At 53.1% G+C, this 21,410-nt stretch overlaps 1 protein-coding gene across 1 annotated transcript in view; it reads right to left on the reverse strand.

The window, feature by feature from the left end:
* The window catches only part of LOC141500217 (ras-related GTP-binding protein A), a 78,057-nt gene extending 59,328 nt beyond the window's left edge, over positions 1–18,729 (reverse strand). Inside the window, exon 1 of the mRNA XM_074203204.1 lies at positions 18,705–18,729. Coding sequence (XP_074059305.1) covers positions 18,705–18,718 — 14 coding nt within the window. The 5' untranslated portion in view covers positions 18,719–18,729. The remainder of the gene's footprint in view (positions 1–18,704) is intronic.
* Positions 18,730–21,410: the final 2,681 nt, after the last annotated feature.

The raw sequence follows: 21,410 nt of genomic DNA on the forward strand, positions 1-21,410 counted from the left end.
AAGGAGAAAGTGGAAGAGGGGGAAGACGGAGAAGGGAGAAGAGAGAGAGCACGGGGAAGATGTGGGGGACCGGAGTGAGAGAGGACGTGGAAAACGGAAGAGGGAGCAAAATGATAGGAGGGGTAAAATGGAAGAGGGAGCAGATTGAGAGAGGAGGGAGAAGATTGCGAAGGGAAGAGAGTGATAGAGGAGGGGGAAGATGGAGCAGGGAGCAGAGTGAGAGAAGAGGGCATAGCTAGGAAGGGGAAGAGTGAGCAGAGCGAGAGAGGAGAGCGAAGATGGAGGATGGAGCAGAGTGAGAGAGGAGGGGGAAGATGGAGCAGGGAGCAGAGTGAGAAAGGAGGGGGATAGGAAGGGGAAGAGGGAGCAGAGTGAGAGAGGAGGGGAAGATGGATGAGGGAGCAGAATGATAGAGAAGGGGGAAGATGGAGGAGGGAGCAGAGAGAGGAGGGGATTATAAGAACGGGAAGAGGAAGCAGAGTGAGAGAGGAGGGGAAGATGCATCATGGAGCAGAGTGCGAGAGGCGGGGAGGATACGAAGGGGAAGAGGGAGCAGAGTGAGAGAGGAGGGCGAAGATTGAGGAGGGAGCAGAGTGAGAGAGGAGGGGGAAAATGGAGGAGGGAGCAGAAGGACAGAGGAGGGGGAAAGTGGAGGAGGGAGCACAATGAGAGAGGAGGGGTAAGATGGAGGAGTGAGCAGAGAGGGTAAGTGTGGATAGGAAGGGGAAGAGGGAGCAGAGAGAGAGGAGAGGGAAGATGGAGCAGGGAGCAGAGTGAGAGGGGGGATAGGAAGGTGAAGAGGGAGCAGAGTGAGAGAGGAGGGGGAAGAAGGAGGAGGGAGCAGATTGAGATAGGACAGGGAAGATGGAGGAGGGAGCAGAATGAGAGAGGAGGGGGAAGATGGAGGAGGGAGTAGAGTGAGAGAGGAGGGGGAAGATGGATGAGGGAGCAGAGTGAGAGAGGAGGGGAAGATAGGAAGGGGAAGAGGAGGAAGAGGGAGAAGGGAGAAGAGGGAGAGGAGGGGTAAGATGGAGGAGGGTGCAGAATGAGAGAGGAGGGATAAGATGGAGGAGTGAACAGAGAGAGTCTGTGAACATAGGAAAGGGAATAGGGAGCACAGTGAGAGAGGAGGGGGAAGACGGAGCAGGGAGCAGAGTGAGAGGGGGTGATAGGAAGGGGAAGAGGGATCAGAGTGACAGAGGAGCGGGAAGATGGAGGAGAGAGTAGAGTGAGAGAGGAGGGCGAAAATGGAGGAGGGACCAGAATGAGAGTGGAGGGGGAAGATGGAGCAGGTATCAGAGTGAGACAGGATGGGGAAGATGGAGCAGGGAGCAGAGTTAGAGAGGAGGGAGAAGATGGAGGATGGAGCAGAGTGAGAGAGGAGGTGGAAGATGGAGGAGGGAGTAGAGTGAGAGAGGAGGGGGAAAGTGGAGGAGGGAGCAGAAGGACAGAGGAGGGGGAAAATGGAGGAGGGAGCATAATGAGAGAGGAGGAGTAAGATGGAGGAGTGAGCCGAGAGGGTAAGTGAGGATAGAAAGGGGAAGAGGGAGCAGAGAGAGAGGAGAGGGAAGATGGAGCAGGGAGCAGAGTGAGAGGGGGGATAGGAAGGCGAAGAGGGAGCAGAGTGAGAGAGGAGGGGGAAGATGGAGGAGGGAGCAGATTGAGAAAGGACAGGGAAGATGGAGGAGGGAGCAGAATGAGAGAGGAGGGGGAAGATGGAGGAGGGAGCAGAGTGAGAGAGGAAGGGAAGATAGGAAGTGGAAGAGGGTGAAGACGGAGATGGGAGAAGAGAGAGAGCACGGGGAAGATGTGGGTGACCGGAGTGAGAGAGGACGTGGAAAATGGAGGAGGGAGCAAAATGATAGGAGGGGTAAGATGGAGGAGGGAGCAGATTGAGAGAGGAGGGAGAAGATTGCGAAGGGAAGAGAGTGAGAGAGGAGGGGGAAGATGGAGCAGGGAGCAGAGTGAGAGGGGGTGATAGGAAGGGGAAGAGGGATCAGAGTGACAGAGGAGCGGGAAGATGGAGGAGGGAGTAGAGTGAGAGAGGAGGGGGAAAATGGAGGAGGGACCAGAATGAGAGTGGAGGGGGAAGATGGAGGAGGGAGCAGAGTGAGAGAGGAGGGGGAAGAGGGAGCAGGGAGCAGAGTGAGAGAGGAGTGGGGATAGGAAGGGGAAGAGGGGGAAGACGGAGAAGGGAGAAGAGAGAGAGGACGAGGAAGATAGGGGAGCAGAGTGAGAGAGCAGGGGAAGATGAAGGAGGGAACAAAGTGAGAGAGGAGGGAAAGAGGGAGCGGAGTGAGAGAGGAGGTGGGAAATGGAAGAGGTAGCATAATAAGATGAGGGGCAAGATGGAGGAGGGAGCAGATTGAGAGAGGAGGGGGAAGATTGAGGAGGGAACAGAGTAAGAGAAGAGGGGAAGATGGAGCAGGGAGAAGAGTGAGAGAAGAGGGGTAGATAGGAAGGGGAAGAGGGAGCAGAGTGACAGAGGAGGGCGAAGAAGGAGCATGGAGCAGAGTGAGGGAGGAGGGGGAATAGGAAGGGGAAGAGGGGGAAGACGGAGAAGGGAGAAGAGAGAGAGGACGAGGAAGATGGGGAGCAGATTGAGAGAGCAGGGGAAGATGAAGGAGGGAACAAAGTGAAAGAGGAGGGAAAGAGGGAGCGGAGTGAGAGAGGAGGTGGAAAATGGAAGAGGGAGCAGAAGGACAGAGGAGGGGGAAGATGGAGGAGCGAGCAGACTGAGATAGGACGGGGAAGATGGAGGAGGAAGCAGAATGAGAGAGGAGGGGAAGATGGAGGAGGGAGCAGAGTGAGAGAGGAGGGGGAAGATGGATGAGGGAGCAGAGTGAGAGAGGAGGGGAAGATAGGAAGGGGAAGAGGAGGAAGATGGAGAAGGGAGAAGAGGGAGAGGAGGGGGAAGATGGAGGAGGGTGCAGAATGAGAGAGGAGGGTAAGATGGAGGAGTGAACAGAGAGAGTCTGTGAACATAGGAAGGGGAATAGGGAGCACAGTGAGAGAGGAGGGGGAAGATGGAGCAGGGAGCAGAGTGAGAGGGGGTGATAGGAAGGGGAAGAGGGATCAGAGTGACAGAGGAGCGGGAAGATGGAGGAGGAAGTAGAGTGAGAGAGGAGGGGGAAAATGGAGGAGGGACCAGAATGAGAGTGGAGGGGGAAGATGGAGCAGGTATCAGAGTGAGACAGGATGGGGAAGATGGAGCAGGGAGCAGAGTTAGAGAGGAGGGAGAAGATGGAGGATGGAGCAGAGTGAGAGAGGAGGTGGAAGATGGAGGAGGGAGTAGAGTGAGAGAGGAGGGGGAAAGTGGAGGAGGGAGCAGAAGGACAGAGGAGGGGGAAAATGGAGGAGGGAGCACAATGAGAGAGGAGGAGTAAGATGGAGGAGTGAGCCGAGAGGGTAAGTGAGGATAGGAAGGGGAAGAGGGAGCAGAGAGAGAGGAGAGGGAAGATGGAGCAGGGAGCAGAGTGAGAGGGGTGATAGGAAGGCGAAGAGGGAGCAGAGTGAGAGAGGAGGGGGAAGATGGAGGAGGGAGCAGATTGAGAAAGGACAGGGAAGATGGAGGAGGGAACAGAATGAGAGAGGAGGGGGAAGATGGAGGAGGGAGCAGAGTGAGAGAGGAAGGGAAGATAGGAAGTGGAAGAGGGTGAAGACGGAGATGGGAGAAGAGAGAGAGCACGGGGAAGATGTGGGGGACCGGAGTGAGAGAGGACGTGGAAAATGGAGGAGGGAGCAAAATGATAGGAGGGGTAAGATGGAGGAGGGAGCAGATTGAGAGAGGAGGGAGAAGATTGCGAAGGGAAGAGAGTGAGAGAGGAGGAGGAAGATGGAGCAGGGAGCAGAGTGAGAGAAGAGGGCATAGCTAGGAAGGGGAAGAGGGAGCAGAGTGAGAGAGGAGGGCGAAGATGGAGGATGGAGCAGAGTGAGAGAGGAGGGGGAAGATGGAGTAGAGAGCAGAGTGAGAGGGGAGCTGGAAGATGGGGGGGAGCAGAGTGAGAAAGGAGGGGAAGGTATGAAGGGGAAGAGGGAGCAGAGTAAGCGGGGAGGGGGAAAATCGATGAGGAAGCACAGTAAGAGCTGAGGGGAAGATAGGAAGGGGAAGAGGGGGAAGATGGAGGAGGGATCAAAGTGAGTGAGGAGGCTGAAGATGGAGTAGAGAGCAGAGTGAGAGGGGAGCGGGAAGATGGGGAGGGAGCAGAGAGAGAGAGGAGGGGAATGTATGAAGGGGAAGAGGGAGCAGAGTAAGAGAGGAGGAGAAAGATCGATGAGGGAGCACAGTGAGACCTGAGGGGAAGATAGGAAGGGGAAGATGCGGAAGATGGAAAAGGGAGAAGAGGGAGAGGAGTGGGAAGATGGAGGAGGGAGCAGAGTGAGAGAAGAGGAGAAGATAGGAAGGGGAAGAGGGAGGAAAGTGAGAGAGGAGGGGGAAGATAGAGGAGGGAGCAGAGTGAGAGGAGGGGGAACATGGAGGAGGGAGCAGGGTGAGAGAGGAGAGGGAAGATAGAGGAGGGAGCAGAGTGAGAGGAGGGGGAACATGGAGGAGGGATCAGAGTGAGAGAGGAGAGGGAAGATAGAGGAGGGAGCAGAGTGAGAGAGGAGTGGGAAGATGGAGGAGGGATCAAAGTGAGAGAGGAGGCTGAAGATGGAGGAGAGAGCAGAGCGAGAGGGGAGCGGGAAGATGGGGAGGGAGCAGAGTGAGAGAGGAGGGGAAGGTATGAAGGGGAAGAGGGAGCAGAGTAAGCGAGGAGGGGAAGATCGATGAGGGAGCAGAGTGATAGCTGAGGTTAAGATAGGAAGGGGAAGAGGGGGAAGATGGAGAAGGGAGAAGAGGGAGAGGAGGGGGAAGATGGAGGAGGGAGCAGAGTGAGAGAGGAGGGGGAAGATGGAGGAGGGAACAGAGTAACAGAAGAGGGGAAGATGGAGTAGGGAGAAGAGTGAGAGAAGAGGGGTAGATAGGAAGGGGAAGACGGAGCAGTGTGAGAGAGGAGGGCGAAGAAGGAAGATGGAGCAGAGTGAGAGAGGAGAGGGAATAGGAAGGGGAAGAGGGGGAAGACGGAGAAGGGAGAAGAGAGAGAGGACGAGGAAGATGGGGGGAGCAGATTGAGAGAACAGGTGAAGATTAAGGAGGGAATAGAGTGAGAGAGGAGTGGAAGACGGAGCGGAGTGAGAGAGGAGGTGGAAAATGGAGGAGGGAGCAAAATGAGAGTAGGGGCAAGATGGAGGAGGGAGCAGGTTGAGAGAGGAGGGGGAAGATTACGAAGGCAACAGAGTGAGAGAGGAGGGGTAAGATGGAGCAGGGAGCAGAATGAGAGAAGTGAATTAGTTAGGAAGGGGAAGAGGAAGCAAAGTGAGAGAGGAGGGCGAAGATGGAGGATGGAGCAGAGTAAGAGAGGAGGGGGAAGATGGAGGAGGGAGCAGAGAGAGGAGGGGATGATAAGAACGGGAAGAGGAAGCAGAGTGAGAGAGGAGGGGAAGATGCATCACGGAGCAGAGTGCGAGAGGCGGGGAGGATACGAAGGGGAAGAGGGAGCAGAGTGAGAGAGGAGGGCGAAGATTGTGGAGGGAGCAGAGTGAGAGAGGAGCGGAAAATACGAATGGGAAGAGGTGGAAGATGGAGAAGGGAGAATAGAGAGAGGACGGGGAAGATGGAGGGGGGCGCAGAGTGAGAGAGGAAGGGAAGATGAAAGAGGGAACAAAGTGAGAGAGGAGGGAAGGGGGTGCAGAGTGAGAGAGTAGGGGGAAAATGCAGGAGCGAGCAGAATTAGAGGAGGGGAAGAGGGAGGAGGGAGCAGAGTGAGAGAGGAGGGGAAGATGAAGGAGGGAGCAGAATGAGAGAGGAGGGGAAAGATGGAGCAGGGAGAAGAGTGAGAGAGGAGGGTAGGAGAGGAAGGGGAAGAGTGAGCAGAGTGAGGGAGGTGGGCGAACATGGAGGAGGGAGCAGAGTGGGGGGGGAAGATGGAGGAGGGAGCAGAGTGAGAGAAGAGGGGAAGATAGGAAGGGGAAGAGGGAGGAAAGTGAGAGAGGAGGGGGAAGATAGAGGAGGGAGCAGAGTGAGAGGAGGGGGAACATGGAGGAGGGAGCAGGGTGAGAGAGGAGAGGGAAGATAGAGGAGGGAGCAGAGTGAGAGGAGGGGGAACATGGAAGAGGGAGCAGAGTGAGAGAGGAGAGGGAAGATAGGGGAGGGAGCCGAGTGAGAGAGGAGGGGGAAGATGGAGGAGAGACCAGAGTGAGAGAGGAGGGGAAGGTATGAAGGGGAAGAGGGAGCAGAGTAAGCGAGGAGGGGAAGATCGATGAGGGAGCAGAGTGATAGCTGAGGTTAAGATAGGAAGGGGAAGAGGGGGAAGATGGAGAAGGGAGAAGAGGGAGAGGAGGGGGAAGATGTAGGAGGGTGCAGAATGAGAGAGGAGGGGTAAGATGGAGGAGTAAGCAGAGAGAGTCTGTGAACATAGGAAGGGGAATAGGGAGCACAGTAAGAGAGGAGGGGGAAGATGGAGCAGGGAGCAGAGTGAGAGGGGGTGATAGGAAGGGGAAGAGGGATCAGAGTGACAGAGGAGCGGGAAGATGGAGGAGGGAGTAGAGTGAGAGAGGAGGGGGAAAATGGAGGAGGGACCAGAATGAGAGTGGAGGGGGAAGATGGAGCAGGGATCAGAGTGAGAGAGGATGGGGAAGATGGAGCAGGGAGCAGAGTTAGAGAGGAGGGGGAAGATGGAGGAGGGAGCAGAGTGAGAGAAGATGGTTAAAATGGAGCAGGGAGAAAAGTGAGAGAGGAGAGGGAACAGGGAGAAGGGAACAGAGTGAGAGAGGAGGGTCAAGACGTAGGAGGGAGCACATTGAGAGAGGAGTGGAAGATGAAGGAGGGAGCAGAGTGAGAGAAGATGGGGTAGATGGAGCAGGGAGAAGAGGGAGAGAGGAAGGGAGGAGAAGAAGGGGAAGTGGGAGCAGAGTGAGAGAGGAGGGGGAAGATGGAGGAGGGAGCAGATTGAGATAGGACGGGGAAGATGGAGGAGGGAGAAGAATGAGAGAGGAGGGGGAAGATGGAGGAGGGAGCAGATTGAGAGAGGAGGGGAAGATAGGAAGTGGAAGAGGGGGAAGACGGAGAAGGGAGAAGAGAGAGAGCACGGGGAAGATGGGGGCGACCAGAGTGAGAGAGGAGGGGAAGATGAAGGAGGGAATAGAGTGAGAGAGGAGTGGAAGAGGGAGCGGAGTGAGAGAGGACCTAGAAAATGGAGGAGGGAGCAAAATGAGAGGAGGGGCAAGATGGAGGAGGGAGCAGATTGAGAGAGGAGGAGGAAGATTGCGAAGGGAAGAGAGTGAGAGAGGAGGGGGAAGATGGAGCAGGGAGCAGAGTGAGAGAAGAGTGAGTAGATAGGAAGGGGAAGAGGGAGCAGATTGAGAGAGGAGGGCGAAGATGGAGGATGGAGCAGAGTGAGAGAGGAGGGGGAAGATGGAGCAGGCAGCAGAGCGAGAGAGGATGGGGGATAGGAAGGGGAAGAGGAGGAAGACGGAGAAGGGAGAAGAGAGAGAGGACGAGGAAGATGCGGGGGGAGCAGAGTGAGATAGCAGGGGAAGATGAAGGAGGGAACAAAGTGAGAGAGGAGGGAATGAGGGAGCGGAGTGAGAGAGGAGGTGGAAAATGGAAGAGGGAGCAAAATGAGAGGAGGGGCAAGATGGAGGAGGGAGCAGGTTGAGAGAGGAGGGGGGAAGATTAAGGAGGGAATAGAGTGAGAGAAGTCGATTAGATAGGAAGGGGAAGAGGAAGCAAAGTGAGAGAGGAGGGCGAAGATGGAGGATGGAGCAGAGTGAGAGAGGAGGGGGGAAGATGGAGGAGGGAGCAGAGTGAGAGGGGGTGATAGGAAGGGGAAGAGGGATCAGAGTGAGAGAGGAGCGGGAAGATGGAGGAGGGAGCAGAGTGAGAGAGGAGGGATAAAATAGAGATGGACCAGAGTGAGAGAGGAGGGGGAAGATGGAGGAGGGAGCAGAGTGAGATAGGAGGGGGAAGATGGAGGAGGGAGCAGAGTGAGAGAGGAGGGGAAGATGAAGGAGGGAGCAGAATGAGAGAAGATGGGGAAATGGAGCAGGGAGAAGAGTGAGAGAGGAGGAGGAACAGGGAGAAGGGAACAGAGTGAGAGAGGAGGGACAAGACGGGGAAGATGGAGGAAGGAGCAGAGTGAGAGAGGAGGGGGAACAGGGATAAGGGAACAGAGTGAGAGAGGAGGGGAAGATGAAGGGGATGAGGGAGCAGAGTGAGAGAGGAGGGGGAAGATTCAGCAGGGAGCAGAGTGAGAGAGGAGGGGAAGGTAGGAATGGGTAAAGGAACCAGAGTGAGAGAGGAGGGGAAAGTGGATCACGGAGCAGAGTGCGAAAGGAGGGGAGGATACGAAGGGGAAGAGGGAGGAGAGTGAGAGAGGAGGGGGAAGATGGAGGAGGGAGCAGAGTGAGAGAGTAGGGGGAAGATGGAGGAGGGAGCAGAGTGAGAGAGGAGGGGAAAGATGGAGCAGGGAGAAGAGTGAGAGAGGAGGGTAGGAGAGGAAGGGGAAGAGTGAGCAGAGTGAGGGGGGGAAGATGGAGGAGGGAACAGAGTGAGAAAGGTGGAGGAAGATGGAGGATGGAGCAGAGTGAGAGAGGAGGGGGAAGATGGAGGAGGGAACAGAGTGATAGAGGAGTGGGAAGATGGAGGAGGGAGCAGAGTGAGAGAAGAGGGGAAGATAGGAAGGGGAAGAGGGTAGAAAGTGAGAGAGGCGGGGGAAGATAGAGGAGGGAGCAGAGTGAGAGGAGGGGGAACATGGAGGAGGGAGCAGGGTGAGAGAGGAGAAGGAAGATAGAGGAGGGAGCAGAGTGAGAGGAGGGGGAACATGGAGGAGGGAGCAGAGTGAGAGAGGAGAGGGAAGATAGAGGAGGGAGCAGAGTGAGAGAGGAGTGGGATGATGGAGGAGGGATCAAAGTGAGAGAGGAGGCTGAAGATGGAGGAGAGAGCAGAGCGAGAGGGGAGCGGGAAGATGGGGAATGAGCAGAGTGAGAGAGGAGGGGAAGGTATGAAGGGGAAGAGGGAGCAGAGTAAGCGAGGAGGGGAAGATCGATGAGGGAGCAGAGTGATAGCTGAGGTTAAGATAGGAAGGGGAAGAGGGGGAAGATGGAGAAGGGAGAAGAGGGAGAGGAGGGGGAAGATGGAGGAGGGTGCAGAATGAGAGAGGAGGGGGAAGATGGAGGAATGAGTAGAGAGAGTCTGTGAACATAGGAAGGGGAATAGGGAGCACAGTGAGAGAAGAGGGGGAAGATGGAGCAGGGAGCAGAGTGAGAGGCGGTGATAGGAAGGGGAAGAGGGATCAGAGTGACAGAGGAGCGGGAAGATGGAGGAGGGAGTAGAGTGAGAGAGGAGGGGGAAAATGGAGGAGGGACCAGAATGAGAGTGGAGGGGGAAGATGGAGCAGGGATCAGAGTGAGAGAGGAAGGGGAAGATCGAGCAGGGAGCAGAGTTAGAGAGGAGGGGGAAGATGGAGGATGGAGCAGAGTGAGAGAGGAGGGGAAGATGAAGGAGGGAGCAGAGTGAGAGAAGATGGTGAAAATGGAGCAGGGAGAAAAGTGAGAGAGGAGAGGGAACAGGGAGAAGGGAACAGAGTGAGAGAGGAGGGTCAAGACATAGGAGGGAGCACATTGAGAGAGGAGTGGAAGATGAAGGAGGGAGCAGAGTGAGAGAAGATGGGATAGATGGAGCAGGGAGCAGAGTGAGAGAGGAGGGGGAAGATGGAGGAGGGAGCAGAGTGAGAGAGGAGGGGGAAGATGGAGGAGGGAGCAGATTGAGATAGGACGGGGAAGATGGAGGAGGGAGCAGAATGAGAGAGGAGGGGGGAGATGGAGGAGGGAGCAGATTGAGAGAGGAGGGGAAGATAGGAAGTGGAAGAGGGGGAAGACCGGGAAGGGAGAAGAGAGAGAGCACGGGGAAGATGGGGGCGACCAGAATGAGAGAGGAGGGGAAGATGAAGGAGGGAATAGAGTGAGAGAGGAGTGGAAGAGGGAGCGGAGTGAGAGAGGACCTGGAAAATGGAGGAGGGAGCAAAATGAGAGGAGGGGCAAGATGGAGGAGGGAGCAGATTGAGAGAGGAGGGGGAAGATTGAGGAGGGAACAGAGTAAGAGAAGAGGGGAAGATGGAGCAGGGAGAAGAGTGAGAGAAGAGGGGTAGATAGGAAGTGGAAGAGGAAGCAGAGTGAGAGAGGAGCGCGAAGAAGGAGGATGGAGCAGAGTGAGAGAGGAGGGGGAATAGGAAGGGGAAGAGGGGGAAGACGGAGAAGGGAGAAGAGAGAGAGGACGAGGAAGATGGGGGAGCAGATTGAGAGAGCAGGGGAAGATTCAGGAGGGAATAGAGTGAGAGAGGAGTGGAAGACGGAGCGGAGTGAGAGAGGAGGTGGAAAATGGAGGAGGGAGCAAAATGAGAGTAGGGGCAAGATGGAGGAGGGAGCAGGTTGAGAGAAGAGGGGGAAGATTACGAAGGCAACAGAGTGAGAGAGGAGGGGTAAGATGGAGCAGGGAGCAGAGTGAGAGAAGTGAATTAGTTAGGAAGGGGAAGAGGAAGCAAAGTGAGAGAGGAGGGCGAAGATGGAGGATGGAGCAGAGTGAGAGAGGAGGGGGAAGATGGAGCAGGGAGCAGAGTGAGAAAGGAGGGGGATAGGAAGGGGAAGAGGGAGCAAAGTGAGAGAGGAGGGGAAGATGGATGAGGGAGCAGAATGAGAGAGAAGGGGGAAGATGGAGGAGGGAGCAGAGAGAGGAGGGGATGATAAGAACGGGAAGAGGAAGCAGAGTGAGTGAGGAGGGGAAGATGCATCACGGAGCAGAGTGCGAGAGGCGGGGAGGATACGAAGGGGAAGAGGGAGCAGAGTGAGAGAGGAGGGCGAAGATTGAGGAGGGAGAAGAGTGAGAGAGGAGGGGAAAATACGAATGGGAAGAGGTGGAAGATGGAGAAGGGAGAATAGAGAGAGGACGGGGAAGATGGAGGGGGGCGCAGAGTGAGAGAGGAGGGGAAGATGAAGGAGGGAACAAAGTGAGAGAGGAGGGAAGGGGGTGCAGAGTGAGAGAGTAGGGGGAAAATGCAGGAGCGAGCAGAATTAGAGGAGGGGAAGAGGGAGGAGGGAGCAGAGTGAGAGAGGAGGGGAAGATGAAGGAGGGAGCAGAATGAGAGAGGAGGGGAAAGATGGAGCAGGGAGAAGAGTGAGAGAGGAGGGTAGGAGAGGAAGGGGAAGAGTGAGCAGAATGAGGGAGGTGGGCGAACATGGAGGAGGGAGCAGAGTGGGGGGGGAAGATGGAGGAGGGAATAGAGTGAGAAACGTGGAGGAAGATGGAGGATGGAGCAGAGTGAGAGAGGATGGGGAAGATGGAGGAGGGAACAGAGTGATAGAGGAGTGGGAAGATGGAGGAGGGAGCAGAGTGAGAGAAGAGGGGAAGATAGGAAGGGGAAGAGGGAGGAAAGTGAGAGAGGAGGGGGAAGATAGAGGAGGGAGCAGAGTGAGAGGAGGGGGAACATGGAGGAGGGAGAAGAGTGAGAGAGGAGAGGGAAGATAAGGGAGGGAGCCGAGTGAGAGAGGAGGGGGAAGATGGAGGAGAGAGCAGAGTGAGAGAGGAGGGGAAGGTATGAAGGGGAAGAGGGAGCAGAGTAAGCGAGGAGGGGAAGATCGATGAGGGAGCAGAGTGATAGCTGAGGTTAAGATAGGAAGGGGAAGAGGGGGAAGATGGAGAAGGGAGAAGAGGGAGAGGAGGGGGAAGATGTAGGAGGGTGCAGAATGAGAGAGGAGGGGGAAGATGGAGGAGGGAGCAGAGAGAGTCTGTGAACATAGGAAGGGGAATAGGGAGCACAGTGAGAGAGGAGGGGGAAGATGGAGCAGGGAGCAGAGTGAGAGGGGGTGATAGGAAGGGGAAGAGGGATCAGAGTGACAGAGGAGCGGGAAGATGGAGGAGGGAGTAGAGTGAGAGAGGAGGGGGAAAATGGAGGAGGGACCAGAATGAGAGTGGAGGGGGAAGATGAAGCAGGGATCAGAGTGAGAGAGGATGGGGAAGATGGAGCAGGGAGCAGAGTTAGAGAGGAGGGGGAAGATGGAGGATGGAGCAGAGTGAGAGAGGAGGGGAAGACGAAGGAGGGAGCAGAGTGAGAGAAGATGGTGAAAATGGAGCAGGGAGAAAAGTGAGAGAGGAGAGGGAACAGGGAGAAGGGAACAGAGTGAGAGAGGAGGGTCAAGACATAGGAGGGAGCACATTGAGAGAGGAGTGGAAGATGAAGGAGGGAGCAGAGTGAGAGAAGATGGGGTAGATGGAGCAGGGAGAAGAGGGAGATAGGAAGGGAGGAGAAGAAGGGGAAGTGGGAGCAGAGTGAGAGAGGAGGGGGAAGATGGAGGAGGGAGCAGATTGAGATAGGACGGGGAAGATGGAGGAGGGAGCAGAATGAGAGAGGAGGGGGAAGATGGAGGATGGAGCAGATTGAGAGAGGAGGGGAAGATAGGAAGTGGAAGAGGGGGAAGACCGAGAAGGGAGAAGAGAGAGAGCACGGGGAAGATGGGGGGGGGGACCAGAGTGAGAGAGGAGGGGAAGATGAAGGAGGGAATAGAGTGAGAGAGGAGTGGAAGAGGGAGCGGAGTGAGAGAGGACCTAGAAAATGGAGGAGGGAGCAAAATGAGAGGAGGGGCAAGATGGAGGAGGGAGCAGATTGAGAGAGGAGGAGGAAGATTGCGAAGGGAAGAGAGTGAGAGAGGAGGGGGAAGATGGAGCAGGGAGCAGAGTGAGAGAAGAGTGAGTAGATAGGAAGGGGAAGAGGGAGCAGATTGAGAGAGGAGGGCGAAGATGGAGGATGGAGCAGAGTGAGAGAGGAGGGGGAAGATGGAGCAGGCAGCAGAGCGAGAGAGGATGGGGGATAGGAAGGGGAAGAGGAGGAAGACGGAGAAGGGAGAAGAGAGAGAGGACGAGGAAGATGCGGGGGGAGCAGAGTGAGATAGCAGGGGAAGATGAAGGAGGGAACAAAGTGAGAGAGGAGGGAATGAGGGAGCGGAGTGAGAGAGGAGGTGGAAAATGGAAGAGGGAGCAAAATGAGAGGAGGGGCAAGATGGAGGAGGGAGCAGGTTGAGAGAGGAGGGGGGAAGATTACGAAGGGAAGAGAGTGAGAGAGGAGGGGTAAGATGGAGTAGGGAGCAGAGTGAGAGAAGTCGATTAGATAGGAAGGGGAAGAGGAAGCAAAGTGAGAGAGGAGGGCGAAGATGGAGGATGGAGCAGAGTGAGAGAGGAGGGGGAAGATGGAGCAGGGAGCAGAGTGAGAGGGGGTGATAGGAAGGGGAAGAGGGATCAGAGTGAGAGAGGAGCGGGAAGATGGAGGAGGGAGCAGAGTGAGAGAGGAGGGATAAAATAGAGATGGACCAGAGTGAGAGAGGAGGGGGAAGATGGAGGAGGGAGCAGAGTGAGATAGGAGGGGGAAGATGGAGGAGGGAGCAGAGTGAGAGAGGAGGGGAAGATGAAGGAGGGAGCAGAATGAGAGAAGATGGGGAAATGGAGCAGGGACCAGAGTGAGAGAGGAGGGGGAACAGGGAGAAGGGAACAGAGTGAGAGAGGAGGGACAAGACGGGGAAGATGGAGGAAGGAGCAGAGTGAGAGAGGAGGGGGAACAGGGATAAGGGAACAGAGTGAGAGAGGAGGGGAAGATGGATGAGGGAGCAGAGTGAGAGAGGAGGGGGAAGATTCAGGAGGGAGCAGAGTGAGAGAGGAGGGGAAGGTAGGAATGGGTAAAGGAACCAGAGTGAGAGAGGAGGGGAAAGTGGATCACGGAGCAGAGTGCGAAAGGAGGGGAGGATATGAAGGGGAAGAGGGAGGAGAGTGAGAGAGGAGGGGGAAGATGGAGGAGGGAGCAGAGTGAGAGAGTAGGGGGAAGATGGAGGAGGGAGCAGAGTCAGAGTGGTGGGGGAAGATGGAGGAGGGAGCAGAGTGAGAGAGGAGGGTAAGATGGATGAGGGAGCAGAATGAGAGAGAAGGGGGAAGATGGAGGGGGGAGCAGAGTGAGAGAGGATGGGGAAGATGGAGGAGGGAGCAGAGTGAGAGAGGAGGAGGAAGATGGAGGAGGGAGCAGAGTGAGAGAGGAGAGGAGGGGGAAGATGTTGGAGGGAGCAGAGTGAGAGAAGAGGGGAAGATAGGAAGGGGAAGCGGGAGCAAAGTGGGTGAGGAGGGGGAAAATGGAGGAGGGAGCAGAGTGAGAGGAAGGGGAATATGTAGGAGGGAGCAGAGTGAGAGAGGAGAGAGAAGTTTTGAAGGGGAAGAGGGAGCAGAGTAAGCAAGGAGGGGAAGATGGATGAGGGAGCAGAGTGAGAGAGGTGGGGGAAGATGGAGGAGGGAGCTAAGTGAGAGAAGAAGGGAAGTTAGGAAGGGGAAGAGGGAGCAAAGTGAGAGAGGAGGGGGAAAATGGAGGTTGGAGCAGAGTGAGAGGAGGGGGAAGATGGAGGAGGTAGCAGAGTGAGAGAGGAGAGGGAAGATAGAGGAGGGAGCAAAGTGATAGAGGAGGGGGAAGATGGTGGAGGGATGAGAGTGAGCAAGTATGCTAAAATGGAGCAGAGAGCAGAGTGAGAGGGGAGGGGGAAGATGGGGAGGGAGCAGAGTGAGAGAGGAGAGGGCAGATGGAGCAGGGAGAAGAGTGAGGGAGGACGGGGAAGATGGGGAGGGAGCAGAGTGAGAGAGGAGCGGAAGGTGGGAAGGGGAGGAGGGAGCAGAGGAAGAGAGGAGGGGGAAAATGGAGGAAGGAGCAGAGTGAGAAGTGGGGGAAGACGGAGGAGGGAGGAGAGTGAGAGAGGAGGGGAAGATAGGAAGGGGAAGAGGGAGCAGACTGAGAGAGGAGAGGGAAGATGGAGGAGGGAGCAGAGAGAGAAGAAGGGAAAGCGGGAGGAGGGAGCAGAGTGAGAGAGGAGGGGGAAGATGGAGGAGGAGGGAGCAGAGTGAGAGAGGAGTGGAGATCGGAAGGGGAAGAGAGTGAGAGAGAAAAGGCGACGGAAGACTAGAGATTGAAGGAGGAATCACTGAGAAAGTGTGGGAGATTGGAAGGGGAAGAGAGTAAAGAGAGAAAGGAGTAGGGAGCATAGTGAGAAATGGAGAAGAAAGAGGACTAGAGGAGGAAGGAGGGAGTAGAATGGGAGGCAGGGTAGATACAAGATGACAAAGGAACAGTGAGAGAAAGGGGGAAGAAGGGAGCAGAGTAATGTTGGGGGCAGATATGAAGGGAAGCAAAGAACAGCATGAGAGAGAGAAGAGGAACGAGTTAACATTGGGGGGAAGATAAAGGAGGAGGGAGCAGAGGGAGAGAGAAAGGGTGAAGGGGAGGACTAGAGGGGAGGAGGGAATAGTGGGAAAGAGGATAGGGGAGATGAAAAAGAGAAAGAGAAAACAATTGGAGAAGGGAGGAGTACTGGAAGAAGGAAGAATGAGGAGGAGGAAGATAGAAAGGGAAGAATGTTAACAGGATTTGGAGGAGTAAGGAGGGAGGAGGAGGAGTACGAAAATGTGACTGAAGGGGAGAGCAGGTGGAAGGATGGGAGCTAGGCTGACTGGATGAAAGGTAAAAAGGAAGGGAGAAATAGAAACTACTCCCTCCTTCCTCCTCTATTCCTCTTCCTTCACCTTTTCTCACTATACACCCACCTACTCTTCTCTCTCTCTCTCTCTCTCTCTCTCTCTCTCTCTCTCTCTCTTTCTCTTTCTCTTTTCCCCTATCTCCCACCCCTTCTCACTGTTCCCTCCTTCCCCTTTTCTCTCTAACTCTGCTCCCTCCTCTTTCTATCTTCCCCCTCCTCTCTCTCTGTCCCCTCTTCTCCTATCATCTTCCCCTTCTCTCTCATTCTCTTCTCTCCTTACCCCTCTGGTCCTCCCTTTCCCCCTCCTCTATCACTCTGCTCCCTCCCTCCCTCTCTGGTCCTCCCCCTTTCCCCTTTCTCTCTCACTGTTCCTTCCTCATCTATCTGCCCTCCCTCCCATTCTACTCCTTCCTTCCTCCTCTAGTCCTTTTCCTTCACCCTTTCTCACTGTGCTCCTTCCTCCTCTTTGTTCTCTCTTCCCCATTCTATCATATCCCACCCCTTCTCATTCTGTTTCCTCCTTCCATCCCTAGTCTTCCTCCCCTTTTCTCTCTCACTGTTCTCTTCCCCTTTCTATCTTCCCCCTCTTCTCTCACTCTGCTCCTTCCTCCCCTTTCTCTCTTGTCCCTTATTCTGTTCCCCCTCCCCTTTCTACCTGCCCCTTCTTCTCCCTCACTCCACTCCCCCTTCCCTTTCTCTTAAAGGTCCTAGATATACAGTTGAGAGATACAAGTTAGATTAGATGGTGGTGGAAAACCCAAAGCTGTAACAAGTCATGATGTTTGTACTCCTGAAGCTCCCAATCTCCTGGGGGATCGAATATATGCACAAATAACTCTATTGCTAGAGAATGCATTCTGATTGTCTAGGACAGCTGCAAAGCTAGTGATATATGAGGTCGGGGTGGAGCTGGCTGGTCACAGATTGGGTTGTCGGGGCTTCCTAAAGGAGATGACATTTGAGCTAGTCTTAAAGGATAGGTAGGATTTCAAAATATAGAGATGGGGGCTGGGGAGGCCATTTCATAGGGAGAACCAACAAGAGCAAAGACCAGGAGCCAGGATAATGCTGGACATGGATGGGGACCAATCTATTCTACAGTGTGACTGCAGAGAAGCACACATGGCAGATGAGGCTGGAAAATGAAGACTACCCAATTTTGGAATACCAGGCTGAAGGGCTTTTTGACACAGCCTCCCCCAAACAAGCACAGGATTTTGAGCAATGTGCCACTAGCTTGGCTTTGACCCTGTCTCACATAATATGGAAACCCTTCTTCTCACCCTACCTGCACAGGTGAGCTCATTCTTCTCATCTTCTCCAGCAGGTTACCCCCTCCCATTTCTCTTCAGTCATTCCCTGTCTCCTGGATGCTTCCTACAAATCTGCCCATGTCTCTCCCGTCCTCAAATACCCCTCACTTGGTCCTTTCATCCCTGGTAACTATTTCTCCTCTGCCCTTTACAGCCAAACTCCTGGGAAAATCCTTCTGTCAAAGGGACCTCCATTCTCTCTTCCCTCATTCTCTTTTTAGCCCCTCACAATCTGGTTTCTAGCCCCTTCATTCCACCAAAACTTGCCAGTTACCAATGATCTCTTAGTTGCCAAGTCCAATGGCCTTTTCTCAATCCTCCTTCTTGACCTCTCTGCAGCCTTTGACACTGTGGGTCACACTCTCCTCTGATATTCTCTTTTCTCTGGGTTTTTAGGACCCCCCCTTCTTTCTCTCCCTTTCTCTCTCCCCCTCTGAGTTTCTCTGTCTCTCTTTCACTATCTCTGTCTGTCTGTGTCTGTCTATCTGACTCTCTCTCTCCTCCTCCACCTCCTCCTCCTCCTCTCTCTCCTTTGTTTGGATCCTTCTCCACCTTCTAATCACAAATGGTCCCCCCTCTCCCTCTAGACTTTTTGGCTTGGTGAACTCTTAAGCTTCCATAGATTCAATAATCATTTCTATGAAGATGATTCTCAAATCTGCTCAACTCTACTAACCTCCGACCTTGCATCTCCAACTACCTCTTAGACATCTCAAAAACAGATGTGAGATAACCAAAATTCACCATGCCCCAAACAGAACCCATGATCCGACCCCTCACCTTCAAACCTGGCCCTCTTCCAAACTTGTCTCTTACTGTCAAGGCTACCAATCACACTCCTCCTCTCCCCAGACAAAGCTCAGGTCCTAATCACTCACACCCAGACTAATGCAGTAGCTGCTGGGTAGGCCATAAGGGAGGGCCTGGCCTCAAGTCTCTGCACTCTGGTTTCTACTTCATTCAGCTGTCACAGATGTCTTCCCAAGACCCAGGTCCAATGATCTACACTGTTCCCATCTCTGAGATGCTTCTCCTCTTCATTTCTGTCCCATGGCTTCCTTTACATCTCTGTTCAAATGTCACTTACTGGCAAGAAGCCTTTCCAGTTACAGGGGTCTTCCCTCTGAGGTTGCCTCCAGTCTCTCTTGTTGTCTGTCCATGGCTGCTTGAGGACTCTCCCCATTAGACTAGGACCTCCTTGAGGGCAGGGACTGCCTGATACCTTTACTACTCCAAGTATGATTTTATAAAGTTGGGCTTCCTTCACCTCTATGGACCATGACCCCCTTGAAGTCTTAGATGCCCTTTCTAAGTTGCTGGGGTTGAACAAAACTGGTGGCTTTAGAGCAGTGCAAATTTAGAGAACTTTGGACAAAGATCATCTCATCTGATCTTCACAATTCTAGGAGGCAAGTGCTTTTATAACACCTATTTTAACAGATGAAGAAGCTGAGGCAAACAACAATCAAATGACTTGCCCAAGGTCACACTGCTAAGAAACTTCTGAGGCTGAATTTAAACTCTGATCTTCCTGATGCCAGGCCAGCACCCTTTCATCCACAGCACCACTTAGCTGCCTTTTCAGCTGAGAAGCCTACTTATCTGAAACCAGTTTCCAGAACAAAGCTAAATGGATCCTAGAGGGTAGATCCTTTCCATAGCTATTAATGATAGCCTTCCCACTGCCTCCTTCTTCCACCTAAGGTAGCTCCATCTGATAGAGATGGAAACTGCAGAAACCTACTTTGGATCAGGACCCTCCCTGCAACCCCCACCTCAGGCAGCTGAGGATGCTGTACCTACCTGAAAGGTGCCATTGGCACGGGCCTCCTCTTCACTACAGGCCCTGAAGAGACTATCCTAAGTCTCTCCATCCCTTGCTCCAACCGGCTGAAGGGGATACACCTGAGAGAGACACAAATAATTAATGGCATGCCATTCCATTAGACCCTGGAACTCATGTCATCCAGCCCAGGGTTTCTTCACCTTTTTATTGTCACAGAGCCCCTTGGTCATCTGAAGAAGCCTAGGACAACCCACCTCCTCCTCTTAGAATAAACTTCAGATTCAATTTAAAAAGTTCCCAGATCCCAGGCTAAGAAACCCTAGTCTGGACAAAAGACTCTTCCCCCCTATTTCTCACACAATCATCTAAACCCTTTCGCAGTCCTTGTCCTCCCCCTTTTACTGTGACCTCTGGAACTCCAACTTTATTCTGGGAGGGTTTTGAATGGTCAACCAATTTCCTAGTTGACTAGTATAAATAAGGCCATTGTGTCAGATGCTGTGGAACATACAGAAGAATAATAAGAATACCTGGTCTCTGCCGGCAAGGAGTTTGGCTTCTTAAGGAAAATAAGGAATTATGCAGACAAGTAGAATTCAAATAGAAGGTAAAAGGTTAGAACGTATTCTTTGGGGGGGGGCTGAAAAGACTGCTTCCAGTTTGAGAAATATGGAAAGCAGTGAAGTGGGTCCTCAGTTTGGGCAGGGTAGGGTCAGATCAGCAGTAACTAAAGCAGGGTGGTAGGAAAATGCAAGAAATGTGAGGGGGACAGCAAATAGTTCAGTGTGTCTGGGGCCCAGAGTGGGTGAAGGGTATTACTGGAAGAACATGAGGTAGTCCTGGAATGCCTGGTAAAGGCCTGTGGTAAAAGTTTCCAACACTCCTGCCTTCAGAACGGCTTTGGAAGGCTCCATTGAGAAGGTGAGCCCAAATGAATTCCTAGAGCTTTTCCCCAACCGAAGAGCAGACAAGTGGAGAGAAGGGGCCATTGGTTTGACAATCAAGTTTAGTAAAAGCAGTCCTAAGGCCACTGAGCCCCAAACCAATGAAGAAACACTTCAAGATGCCAGTAGTCAAACTGAGCTTGAAGCCATGGCAGGTGGAGATCAGCTGAAGAACTGCCTCTTCAGAGAAAAGCCAACTAATGTGCAGGACTTCCAGAGAAGGCAGAAATCAGTGAACTCTCTATGTCAGGCAGCAGAGGTGCAGAGTCAGTCACAACTTTCCTAGAGTCTCACCCAGCTTTACAGTAAAAGCATCTTAAATGAGGAAGTCTGGAAATGGAGGTGCACTCTTTAACAAATATGAAGAAGGTACAACTGAGGAAAGGCCCATCAAAGCACAGGGCAACAAAGGTAATATGCAGCCCAGATGAGACCCAAGCTGGATTGGACAAGCTGTTGGACCCACATCCTTTGGTCTCCAAATTGATGGGTGAGCTGTTAGGCTAAATCAGTTTACCATTCCATTGCTCTCCAATTAGCCCTAGTGAATAAGAAATTCCTCCCTCCACATTTTGTCCTCTTGGGTCTGCCACATTAGCTTTTCCTCTAATCTTCCTTCTCTAGTCTTTTCCTCCCAATCCAGTTTTCTCTTTTTTTTCACTGCAGTACCAGTTTGGCTCCGAGAGCTGGTAATGCTAGGCTCCCATCATTCCATTTTTAAAAGGAATTCTGTTTCTTGAAATTCTTGAGCCTTTTGCTCCTTCACATGAATTTTGTCTTTATGTTGTCTATGTGATAAAACCTCAAAGGTTTATTTTGCATAGTCTAATTCTGTAGATTAATTGAGGTAGTTTCACTATTTTTGAGTATATTGGTATAACCTAGCCCTGAACAATGCCTCTCCAATTACTTAGGACTTCCTTCGTTTCTGGAAAGACTGTTTTATAGCTATATTATATAAGCCCTATGGGTTAGTAAACTCCCAGATATGTTTTGCATTTATTTGTATCTTCGATAGAATTTATTTTTCTATATTTTCCTCTTAGTTTTTGTTAGTAATATAAATGATAAATAGATATTCATATAAATTTTAAAATGTTGCTGATTTTGTCCCTTCTCCATCTTCCCAGTCTCCTTATACTTTATTTCCCTTCCATGATGCCCTCTACAATCTAGCTATACTGGCCTACTTGCTCGTCCTCATACACTATATCCCATCTTCTGACTTCAGGCCTTTGTACTAGCTGTCCCTCATGCTTGGAGTGTCACCCCTCCTTACCTCTTCCCCTAGATTTTCCAGTTTCCTTCCCCCTATTCCTCCTGCCCACCTTTGAGATTATTTTCCATCTGTACTCTATATATCTACAGGTTGCTTAGCTCTCCCCTTCCCCCAATTAAAATATAAACTGGTGCTAGCTCTTCAGAAATGTTTATTAGCTGATTATCCTGCAACTTGATGCTCAATTCTGCTGTAGAAGACCCCTCCTTCTTAGGGGTCTCTTTTTCTAACAGTCCCTCTTCTTTCTGCTGTTCAAGGAATTCAACCTTCCCCAGAAGGTCCCTCCCTCATCCTTTGTCACCCTCTTCAGTACCTGCTGCTGCTTCCCTTATGCTAGTACCACTTAGGACCAGGAGAGGAAGGCATCATCTTTCTTGTTCCTCACTGCCATCACCACTTGGCAATTTCTCCCCTTCTGAAATTCACCCCAGTTGCTTCTATTAGTCTACTCAGATGCTTGGTGGTATCATCTACCAGGTTCTACATCACCCACTCTCCTT

This window comes from Macrotis lagotis, chromosome X (genome assembly GCF_037893015.1).
Source record: "Macrotis lagotis isolate mMagLag1 chromosome X, bilby.v1.9.chrom.fasta, whole genome shotgun sequence".
NCBI classification, from domain to species: domain Eukaryota; kingdom Metazoa; phylum Chordata; class Mammalia; order Peramelemorphia; family Peramelidae; genus Macrotis; species Macrotis lagotis.